Source organism: Porites lutea, chromosome 13, assembly GCF_958299795.1.
Source record: "Porites lutea chromosome 13, jaPorLute2.1, whole genome shotgun sequence".
NCBI lineage: Eukaryota > Metazoa > Cnidaria > Anthozoa > Scleractinia > Poritidae > Porites > Porites lutea.
Window position 1 is genome coordinate 4,047,877 of NC_133213.1, and position 12,024 is coordinate 4,059,900.

Here is a 12,024-nt window from a genome sequence, read left to right on the forward strand (position 1 = left end):
GCACTACTTACATTTCCACCGTCCCTCTCTGTGTCAGGTATTTTCGGAGGGGAGACGTAAATGGCTAAACGAAATCAACATACGAATTTAGTCTAACCTGTTCATACCTATGATTAGTTTAAAATGTTGCGATACACGTTTTTATTATTACTCATTACTCTGCAGTTCTCCATTCAGAAGGCTCTCGACTCAAGGGAGTGTGTGTGTGGGGGAGGGGGATCGACTCAAGGGAGTGGGCGGGGAGGGGAAATGGGGAAGGAAAGTGAGTTTCCCTAACCCTCAGCAACTTAACACCCTGCGCGTAGACCACTGAAAAAATTCTGCGGTTGGTTACATTCGCACTTCAATAGTTTAGCTGTCGATTTTCTTGTCCTGATTGGGTTTACTGAGTGACGTGAGATGTTTTAGCAAATCACAAATCATACCAAGGCAAAATCAAATCAACTGGAGATTAGCTGTTGCGTAGCAAGTGTGGCAAAAGTGGTTCAGAGGCCAGGGTTCTTATAGCAGGTGTCCCTTTTCTCTCTCCTTGATCCCTCTCCCATACCTCGTTACCTGACTTCCCTCTCTGAGAGATCTTAAGCAACGACGTTTTTGAGCCACGCAAGTCAACTGGAAGTGGCGTTACTTTGCCCAATTTTTAGGCAAATCGTCTCTATGAGAGAAAAGGCACTAAAGAATACAAATTTGGTAGCTTCAAGGCATATTAAAAGAGAAAGTGCTTCACTTCCGGTTGACATGGTCGCTCAAAACATCTTTGCTTAAGCTCCCTTATTTGCACGCAAAGGAAGACGTGAGGGAGAAAAAGGGCGAATGCTTCTAAGACGATGGCAAGAAAACGACAAAAATGCCGAGAAATCGACACAAGATCTGGCAGGCGCTTCGACTCTCTTCTTTGTCCTTCATGTGAACCCTTGCGCATTGTCACTACTACTCGCCTTTCGCGCTTGCCTGTCTCTGAGCGAAGTACGAAAAACGAAGCATTTGAGGAGGAGACAGCTCTCTCCCTATTCCTTTCCTCCCCCACCTCTTTTGGCGCCAGATACGCAGGCTAAAAGTACGAAACATGACATGGAACCACATCCTAATAATTCGTTACCCACTTTCAAAGCTGAATGCAGGACCTAAGATAGACTCTCGAAGAACCCCACAAGTTACTGTTTGGGGTATTGACATGCTGTTTTCGACAATACACTGCTGCTACCCCTCGGATAAATTATGATTTAACCCTTTCACTGCCAAAGTGTTTGATGGGGTTTTGTAAGGTGACTCTAACTTTTGAGTCCGCGGACGAAATCCTATGATGTGACCATTCAAATGAAAGCTCTCTGTCGGTACTGTGCTAATTGTTTTTCAAAATTTCACACAATGAAATTTGGAAACTTGGTCAAAATTTGCTTTTGGCTAAATTTGGGAGTGAAAGGGTTAAACCTGTTAAAGTTGATAGACACTCGCGTAATGCCATACAGTTAGAGCTTTCTTAGTAAGATTGAGCTTATTGCACTTAGCTTACCATTGTCCATTACGTCAATTGTACACAGGTGTTGATTGGTCCCTTCAGAGGTAATGAAGTATCTTCCAGGGATGTCGAACGTGTGAAAGAATGTGCTACTCGGGGTAACAGGACCGCTATCGAAGGCAGATATGCCTCGAACACGGGTTAAAGGCTAGACAAAAATGCAATAGACAAAATGATTAACCCTTAGCCCTGAGGGGAGGGGTGGCTGTACTCAGGATAATTAACCCTTAACTTCAATTGGCAGCCAAAATATATAAATATGAGGGAGAAAGAAACGGTTTTTCCCCATGTAACAAATACCCATTTTATCTCACAATCGATATAACTTCTCAAACAAATGATTTTGAAGGTAAATTTAGGAAGCAAAAAGGAAAGTTTTCCTTCAGTTGTTCATATGTGTAACGGTGGAAGGTTTCTGTCGAACTTGGCTTTTGAATTATTAATAAGTTACACAAAAATACATTTAATGAACAACACATTGTGCACTAAAACTGCAATACCTGATCAGCCTGCGGAGGTCGTACGTGAAGTATGTTATGCTCTTCGTTGCTCTGATTTTCCCAGGTCCACAGGACACTTTGTGACTATGTTACACAAACAAAAAATATATACTCATAACGGTAAGGTGTGACACTATCGGCGACTACCTATTAAAAGTAATTTGCAAGCAACAGAGTTGGAGCGCAGCAATTGATATAAATAAGTTTCGAGTTTAATCCTAGCCCTGACCTCAACCTGGCACCCAGTTGCTTCAAGAGTTTAGCCGCTCTGTCACGTTCGAAATATTTTTTGAGTGCTAGAGAAGTCGCTGGATAGAAGGGGTATCTTTATTTTTTGTGGTTAGGTCTTCTACCACCAGAAAGACTGGAGATACAAAGTGCCAAGAGCAGTGAGCCAGGTCTCAAGACTTACGGGTAGCCTCATCACGCAACTTAGATACATGTTTCTCGCAGACAATGACTAAAATAACTGTGCCTACCTTTGCAATGGTGACAGCAGCGGGCTCAAAGCCGTCAGCGGTAACTCCCACCATGCTCGAGTAGGACACCGGGTCTACCAGTATAGTGTGAACAAAGGAGTCAGTTCTTTGGCTGCGGACCTGAAAATTCAAATGAAAATCAAGGATAAAGGATTTGCCCAAACTGCTTCTGGGGGTTGGAGGTGGTCCTTTCACAACCTCTCGCACCCCGTCCCCCAAGACCTTTCCCTCAGGTTATTATGTTATTTTGTGGAATCTCAATAAAAATTATACCTCTTCGTCCACAAGGTGATGTGCAGTACATAAGAAGTGATACATTCCTGGTTTGGTAAAAACTCTTGAAAAACACCTAAGAAACAACAAGCATTGTAAAAGAGTGAGAGGACAATGAGGGCCAGCAATGCAGACGTTCTTTTTCCTCGTCACACAATCCTACACTTTAAACGTTGTTTGTAGCAGAGGATTCGGCGACGAGCCAAAATAGAAAGCTACTTTTAACAACACAAAGTTGTCAAACGTTTTTATGCAGACGTTGTTTTGGCGAACGAAGGTTGGGACGAATGCGGGACAACCCAGAAAAACAGCTATGCAGGAAGCTACTTCATATTCGCCTACACTAGAATAATGAGTCGTTCTAAGACAATTTCTAACACACAGGCTTACCTTTTACAGTGGTCTTCCTGTGGAGGTGTGCTAGCAATTCCGGCATCGTCGGGTTGTGATATTTTTTGCACGGTAAAAGCTTCCCCATCAAACCACCTCCAACACACACAGTCATTCGTTGAAATAACAAGTGGATCGGGCTGGATCCCTTGACTTGTCAAATGAATTTTGTGAATCTAGGAATAATTATAACAGGTAAAACAGTTGTCAGGGTTGATGGTTTGAAAACACTGTCACTAGTTACATACCATGACAAGCATAGTCTCGGAGATCGAGAGAATGTTGCACAGAACATCACACCTGAAAGTTAATATCTGACATAAAAGCAAAGGCTATGGCTGAGCTGTAATTGAAACGTTAACCGTTTTATCTGATGTCAGGCCTTACGAAACTAGTACCAGAACTTTTTTGTTGTCTTTCTTTTTTTATATCTTTTCCCTTGCTTCTACTTGTTTTGCTTGTTTCTTTGTTTGTTTCCTACCTTGGACTGTGGAGTGACAACTACAGCACCAAAGACCTCAGGAAGCCCCTTGCTAAAAGACGAAGATAATGCAAGTTATACTCAGAACGTTTAAAGGAATCGTGTATACACTACATCGCCCTTGAATCACGATAGGGTGAGAGGTAGAGAAAAGGGGTGCTCAAAAAAATATTAACAAATATTAACTGGATTGATTTTCAAAAACATTTCCGTCATTAGACTGCTCAAAATTCCATTTCGCTTCCAAGGGCCATAGGGCCCTGGGGGAGCGTCGCTCAAAAATTCATTTTTACTACCCATGTCAACGTAAAAAGTAACCACATTTTTCGTTAATACCTCGTGACAGCAATTCAAAGGATAAACTTAAGATTGATAGTACGCTCATTTTAACCATCTCCTTTCATCAGTGCTCCGTTTTCGGGTATTTAACAAGTGCTAAACAAAGAGAGTGGCCCCCAGGAAAAGGGATAACAAAGGTAACAAGGGGTAACAAGGGTAACAAGGGGTAACAAGGGTAACAAGGCGTAACAAGGGGTAACAGGGGGTAACAAGAGGTAATAAGGGTAACAAAGGTAACAAGGGGTAACAACGGGTAACAAGGGCTAACAAGGGTAACAAGGGTAACAACGGGTAACAAGGGTAACAAGGGGTAACAAGGCTAACAAGGGGTAACAAGGCTAACAAGGGTAAAAAGGGGTAACAAGGGTAAGAAGGGTAACAAGGGGTAACATAGGGTAACAGGGGTAACAAGGGGTAGCAAGGATAACAGGGGTTAACAAGGGGTAACAAGGGGTAACAGGCGTAACAAGGGGTAAAAGGGGGTAACAAGGGTAACAAGGGGTAACAAGGGGTAAATGGGTAACAAGGGTAACAAGGGGTAAAGGGGGTAACAAGGGGTAACAAGGGTAACAAGGGTAATAAGGGGGAACAAGGGTAACAAGGGGTAACAAGGGGTAACAGGGGGTAACAAGGGGTAACAAGGGGTAACAAGGGTAACTAGGGGTAACAAGGGGCAACAAGGGGTAACAAAGGGTAACAAGGGTAACAAGGGGTAACAGGGGGTAACAAGGGTAACAAGGGGTAACAAGGGTAACAATGGGTAACAAGGGTAACAAGGGGTAACAAGGGTAACAAGGGGAAACAAGAGTAAGAAAGGTAACAATGGGTAACAAGGGTAACAAGGGGTAACAAGGGTAACAAGGGTAACAATGGGTAACAAGGGTAACAAGGGGTAAGAAGGGGTAACAGGGGGTAACAGGGGGTAACAAGGGGTAACAAGGGTAACTAGGGGTAACAAGGAGCAACAAGGGGTAACAACGGCTAACAAGGGTAACAAGGGGTAACAAGGGTAACAAGGGGTAACAAGGGTAACAAGGGTAACAATGGATAACAAGGGGTAACAAGGGGTAACAAGGGGTAACAAGTGTAACAAGGGGTAACAAGGGGTAACAAGGGTAACAAGGGGTAACAAGGGGTAACAAGGGTAACAAGGGGTAACAAGGGTAACAAGGGGCAACAAGGGTAACAAGGGGTAACAAGGGTAACAAGGGGTAATAAGTGTAACAAAGGGTAACAAGGGGTAACAAGGGTAACAAGGGGTAACAAGGCGTAACAAGGGTAACAAGGGGTCACAAGGGTAACAAGGAGTAACAAGGGTAACAAGGGGTAACAAACGGTAACAAGGGTAACAAGGGGTAACAAGGGGTAACAAGGATAACAAAGGTAACAAGGGGTAAAAAGGAGTAACAAGGGTAAGAAGGGGTAACAAGGGTAACAAGGGGTAACAAGGGGTAACAAGGGGTAACAAGAGTAACAACGGGTAACAAGGGTAACAACGGGTAACAAGGGTAACAAGGGTAAAAAGGGGTAACAAGGGTAACAAGGGGTAACAAGGGTAAAAGGGGGAACAAGGGGTAACAAGGGGAAGAAGAGGTAACAAGGGTAACAAGGGGTAACAAGGGTAACAACAGGTAACAAGGGGTAACAAGGGTAACAACGGGTAACAAGGGTAACAAGGGGTAAGAAGGGTAACAAGGGTAAAAAGGGGTAACAAGGGTAACAAGGGGTAACAAGGGGTAACAAGGGTAACAGGGGGAACAAGGGGTAATAAGGGGAACAAGGGGTAACAAGGGTAACAAGGGGTAACAAGGGTAACAAGGGGTACCAAGGGTAACCAGGGTAACAAGGGTAACAAGGGGTAACAGGGGTAACAACGGGTAACAAGGGTAACAAGGGTAACAAGAGTAACAAGGGGTAACAAGGGTAACAAGGGGTAACAAGTGTAACAAAGGGTAACAAGAGGTAACAAGGGTAACAAGGGATAACAAGGGGTAACAAGGGGTCACAAGGGGTAACAAGGGTAACAAGGGGTAACAAACGGTAACAAGGATAACAAGGGGTAACAGGGGGTAACAAGGGGTAACAAGGGGTAACAAGGGTAACTAGGGGTAACAAGGGGCAACAAGGGGTAACAACGGGTAACAAGGGGTAACAGGGGGTAACAAGGGTAACAAGGGGTAACAAGGGTAACAAGGGTAACAAGGGTAACAAGGGGTAACAAGGGTAACAAGGGGTAACAAGGGTAAGAAAGCTAACAATGGGTAACAAGGGGTAACAAGGGTAACAAGGGTAACAATGGGTAACAAGGGTAACAAGGGGTAACAGGGGTAACAAGGGGTAACAAGGGGTAACAGGGGGTAAACAGGGGTAACAAGGGGTAACAAGGGTAACTAGGGGTAACAGGGAGCAACAAGGGGTAACAACGGCTAACAAGGGTAACAAGGGGTAACAGGGGGTAACAAGGGTAACAAGGAGTAACAAGGGTAACAAGGGTAACAATGGGTAACAAGGGTATGAAGGGGTAACAAGGGGTAACAAGGGGTAACAAGGGGTAACAAGGGGTAACAAGGGTAACAAGGGGTAACAAGGGTAACAAGGGGCAACAAAGGTAACAAAGGGTAACAAGGGGTAACAAGGGTAACAAGGGGTAACAAGGCGTAACAAGGGTAACAAGGGGTCACAAGGGTAACAAGGGGTAACAAGGGTAAAAAGGGGTAACAAGGGTAACAAGGGGTAACAAGTGTAACAAAGGGTAACAAGGGGTAACAAGGGTAACAAGGGGTAACAAGGCGTAACAAGGGTAACAAGGGGTCACAAGGGTAACAAGGGGTAACAAGGGTAAAAAGGGGTAACAAACGGTAACAAGGGTAACAAGGGGTAACAGGGGGTAACAAGGGTAACAAGGGGTAACAAGGGTAACAAGGGGTAACAAGGGTAACAAGGGGTAACAAGGGGTAACAAGGGTAACAAGGGGTAACAAGGGGTAACAAGGGTAACAAGGGGTAACAAGGGTAACAAGGGGCAATAAGGGTAACAAGGGGTAACAAGGGGTAACAAGTGTACCAAAGGGTAACAAGGGGTAACAAGGGTAACAAGGGGTAACAAGGCGTAACAAGGGTAACAAAGGGTCACAAGGGTAACAAGGGGTAAGAAGGGTAACAAGGGGTAACAAACGGTAACAAGGGTAACAAGGGGTAACAAGGGGTAACAAGGGGTAACAAGGGTAACAAAGGTAACAAGGGGTAACAAGGGGTAACAAGGGTAACAAGGGGTAACAAGGGTAACAAGGGGTAACAAGGGGTAACAAGGGTAACAAGGGGTAACAAGGGGTAACAAGGGTAACAGGGGGAACAAGGGGTAACAAGGGGAACAAGGGGTAAAAAGGGTAACAAGGGGTAACAAGGGTAACAAGGGGTAACAAGGGCAACAACGGGTAACAAGGGTAACAAGGGGTAAGAAGGGTAACAAGGGTAAAAAGGGGTAACAAGGGTAACAAGGGGTAACAAGGGTAACACGGGGAAAAAGGGGTAACAAGGGGAACAAGGGGTAACAAGGGTAACAAGGGGTAAAAAGGATAACAAAGGGTAACAAGCGTAACAAGGGGTACCAAGGGTAACCAGGGTAACAAGGGGTAACAAGGGTAACAAGGGGTAACAAGGGGTAACAAGGGTAACAAGGGGTAACAAGTGTAACAAAGGGTAACAAGGGGTAACAAGGGTAACAAGGGGTAACAAGGGGTAACAAAGGTAACAAGGGGTCACAAGGGTAACAAGGGTAACAAGGGGTAACAAGGGTAAAAAGGGTAACAAGAGTAACAAGGGGTAACAAGGGTAACAAGGGGTAACAAGTGTAACAAAGGGTAACAAGGGGTAACAAGGGTAACAAGGGGTAACAAGGGGTAACAAAGGTAACAAGGGGTAACAAGGGTAACAAGGGTAACAAGGGGTAACAAGGGTAAAAAGGGGTAACAAGGGTAAGAAAGGTAACAATGGGTAACAAGAGGTAACAAGGGTAACAAGGGTAACAAGGGTAACAATGGGTAACAAGGGTAACAAGGGGTAACAGGGGTAACAAAGGGTAACAAGGGGTAACAGGGGGTAAACAGGGGAAACAAGGGGTAACAAGGGTAACTAGGGTAAAAGGGAGCAACAAGGGGTAACAACGGCTAACAAGGGTAACAAGGGGTAACAGGGGGTAACAAGGGTAACAAGGAGTAACAAGGGTAACAAGGGTAACAATGGGTAACAAGGGTATGAAGGGGTAACAAGGGTAACAAGGGGTAACAAGGGGTAACAAGGGTAACAAGGGGTAACAAGGGGTAACAAGGGTAACAAGAGGTAACAAGGGTAACAAGGGGCAACAAGGGTAACAAGGGGTAACAAGTGTAACAAAGGGTAACAAGGGGTAACAAGGGTAACAAGGGGTAACAAGGCGTAACAAGGGTAACAAGGGGTCACAAGGGTAACAAGGGGTAACAAGGGTAAAAAGGGGTAACAAACGGTAACAAGGGTAACAAGGGGTAACAGGGAGTAACAAGGGTAACAAGGGGTAACAAGGGTAACAATGGGTAACAAGGGTAAGAAGGGGTAACAAGGGTAACAAGGGGTAACAAGGGGTAACAAGGGTAACAAGGGGTAACAAGGGGTAACAAGGGTAACAAGGGGTAACAAGGGTAACAAGGGGCAATAAGGGTAACAAGGGGTAACAAGGGGTAACAAGTGTAACAAAGGGTAACAAGGGGTAACAAGGGTAACAAGGGGTAACAAGGGGTAACAAAGGTAACAAGGGGTCACAAGGGTAACAAGGGTAACAAGGGGTAACAAGGGTAAAAAGGGTAACAAGAGTAACAAGGGGTAACAAGGGTAACAAGGGGTAACAAGTGTAACAAAGGGTAACAAGGGGTAACAAGGGTAACAAGGGGTAACAAGGGGTAACAAAGGTAACAAGGGGTAACAAGGGTAACAAGGGTAACAAGGGGTAACAAGGGTAAAAAGGGGTAACAAGGGTAAGAAAGGTAACAATGGGTAACAAGAGGTAACAAGGGTAACAAGGGTAACAAGGGTAACAATGGGTAACAAGGGTAACAAGGGGTAACAGGGGTAACAAAGGGTAACAAGGGGTAACAGGGGGTAAACAGGGGAAACAAGGGGTAACAAGGGTAACTAGGGTAAAAGGGAGCAACAAGGGGTAACAACGGCTAACAAGGGTAACAAGGGGTAACAGGGGGTAACAAGGGTAACAAGGAGTAACAAGGGTAACAAGGGTAACAATGGGTAACAAGGGTATGAAGGGGTAACAAGGGTAACAAGGGGTAACAAGGGGTAACAAGGGTAACAAGGGGTAACAAGGGGTAACAAGGGTAACAAGAGGTAACAAGGGTAACAAGGGGCAACAAGGGTAACAAGGGGTAACAAGTGTAACAAAGGGTAACAAGGGGTAACAAGGGTAACAAGGGGTAACAAGGCGTAACAAGGGTAACAAGGGGTCACAAGGGTAACAAGGGGTAACAAGGGTAAAAAGGGGTAACAAACGGTAACAAGGGTAACAAGGGGTAACAGGGAGTAACAAGGGTAACAAGGGGTAACAAGGGTAACAATGGGTAACAAGGGTAAGAAGGGGTAACAAGGGTAACAAGGGGTAACAAGGGGTAACAAGGGTAACAAGGGGTAACAAGGGGTAACAAGGGTAACAAGGGGTAACAAGGGTAACAAGGGGCAATAAGGGTAACAAGGGGTAACAAGGGGTAACAAGTGTAACAAAGGGTAACAAGGGGTAACAAGGGGTAACAAGGCGTAACAAGGGTAACAAGGGGTCACAAGGGTAACAAGGGGTAAGAAGGGTAACAAAGGGTAACAAACGGTAACAAGGGTAACAATGGGTAACAAGGGGTAACAAGGGGTAACAAGGGTAACAAAGGTAACAAGGGGTAACAAGGGGTAACAAGGGTAAAAAGGGGTAACAAGGGTAACAAGGGGTAACAAGGGGTAACAAGGGTAACAAGGGGTAACAAGGGGTAACAAGGGGTAACAAGGGTAACAGGGGGAACAAGGGGTAACAAGGGGAACAAGGGGTAAAAAGGGTAACAAGGGGTAACAAGGGTAACAAGGGGTAACAAGGGCAACAACGGGTAACAAGGGTAACAAGGGGTAAGAAGGGTAACAAGGGTAAAAAGGGGTAACAAGGGTAACAAGGGGTAACAAGGGTAACACGGGGAAAAAGGGGTAACAAGGGGAACAAGGGGTAACAAGGGTAACAAGGGGTAAAAAGGATAACAAAGGGAAACAAGCGTAACAAGGGGTACCAAGGGTAACCAGGGTAACAAGGGGTAACAAGGGTAACAAGGGGTAACAAGGGGTAACAAGGGTAACAAGGGGTAACAAGTGTAACAAAGGGTAACAAGGGGTAACAAGGGTAACAAGAGGTAACAAGGGGTAACAAAGGTAACAAGGGGTCACAAGGGTAACAAGGGGTAACAAGGGTAACAAGGGGTAACAAGGGTAACAAGGGTAACAAGAGTAACAAGGGGTAACAAGGGTAACCAGGGGTAACAAGTGTAACAAAGGGTAACAAGGGGTAACAAGGGTAACAAGGGGTAACAAGGGGTAACAAAGGTAACAAGGGGTCACAAGGGTAACAAGGGGTAACAAGGGTAACAAGGGGTAACAAACGGTAACAAGGGTAACGAGGGGTAACAAGGGTAACAAGGGTAAAAAGGGGTAACAAGGGTAACAAGGGGTAACAAGAGGTAACAAGGGGAACAAGGGGTAACAAGGGTAACAAGGGGTAACAAGGGTAACAAGGGGTAACAAGGGTAACAAGGGGTAACAAGGGTAACAAGGGGTACCAAGGGTAACCAGGATAACAAGGGTAACAAGGGGTAACAGGGGTAACAAGGGGTAACAAGGGTAACAAGGGTAACAAGAGTAAAAAGGGGTAACAAGGGGTAACAAGTGTAACAAAGGGTAACAAGAGGTAACAAGGGTAACAAGGGGTAACAAGGGGTAACAAGGGTAACAAGGGGTCACAAGGGTAACAAGGGGTAACAAGGGTAATAAGGGGTAACAAACGGTAACAAGGGTAACAAGGGGTAACAAGGGTAACAAGGGGTAACAAGGGGTAACAAGGGTAACAAAGGTAACAAGGGGTAACAAGGGTAACTAGGGGTAACAAGGGGCAACAAGGGGTAACAACTGGTAACAAGGGTAACAAGGGGTAACAGGGGGGTAACAAGGGTAAAAAGGGGTAACAAAGGTAACAAGGGTAACAATGGGTAACAAGGGTAACAAGGGTAAAAAGGGGTAACAAGGGTAACAAGGGGTAACAAAGGTAACAAGGGTAACAATGGGTAACAAGGGTAACAAGGGTAACAAGGGGTAACAAGGGTAACAAGGGGTAACAAGGGTAACAAAGGGTAACAAGGGGTAACAAGGGTAACAAGGGGTAACAAGGCGTAACAAGGGTAAAAAGGGGTCACAAGGGAAACAAGGGGTAAGAAGGGTAACAAGGGGTAACAAACGGTAACAAGGGTAACAAGGGGTAACAAGGGGTAACAAGGGTAACAAAGGTAACAAGGGGTAACAAGGGGTAAAAAGGGTAAAAAGGGGTAACAAGGGTAACAAGGGGTAACAAGGGGTAACAAGGGTAACAAGGGGTAACAAGGGGTAACAAGGGCAACAGGGGGAACAAGGGGTAACAAGGGGAACAAGGGGTAAAAAGGGTAACAAGGGGTAACAAGGGTAACAAGGGGTAACAAGGGCAACAACGGGTAACAAGGGTAACAAGGGGTAAGAAGGGTAACAAGGGTAAAAAGGGGTAACAAGGGTAACAAGGGGTAACAAGGGTAACACGGGGAACAAGGGGTAACAAGGGGAACAAGGGGTAACAAGGGTAACAAGGGGTGAAAAGGATAACAAAGGGTAACAAGCGTAACAAGGGGTACCAAGGGTAACCAGGGTAACAAGGGGTAACAAGGGTAACAAGGGGTAACAGGGATACCAAGGGGTAACAAGGGTAACAAGGGTAACAAGAGTAACAAGGGGTAAC

At 45.3% G+C, this 12,024-nt stretch overlaps 1 protein-coding gene across 1 annotated transcript in view; it reads right to left on the reverse strand.

Annotated features, from left to right (window-relative positions):
- The window catches only part of LOC140923613 (uncharacterized), a 77,572-nt gene that overhangs the window by 43,158 nt on the left and 22,390 nt on the right, over positions 1–12,024 (reverse strand). Inside the window, exons 17-23 of the mRNA XM_073373685.1 lie at positions 3,643–3,694; positions 3,162–3,337; positions 2,772–2,847; positions 2,499–2,618; positions 2,020–2,103; positions 1,514–1,667; positions 12–64 (exon numbers count right to left, since the gene is read on the reverse strand). Coding sequence (XP_073229786.1) covers positions 12–64; positions 1,514–1,667; positions 2,020–2,103; positions 2,499–2,618; positions 2,772–2,847; positions 3,162–3,337; positions 3,643–3,694 — 715 coding nt within the window. The remainder of the gene's footprint in view (positions 1–11; positions 65–1,513; positions 1,668–2,019; positions 2,104–2,498; positions 2,619–2,771; positions 2,848–3,161; positions 3,338–3,642; positions 3,695–12,024) is intronic.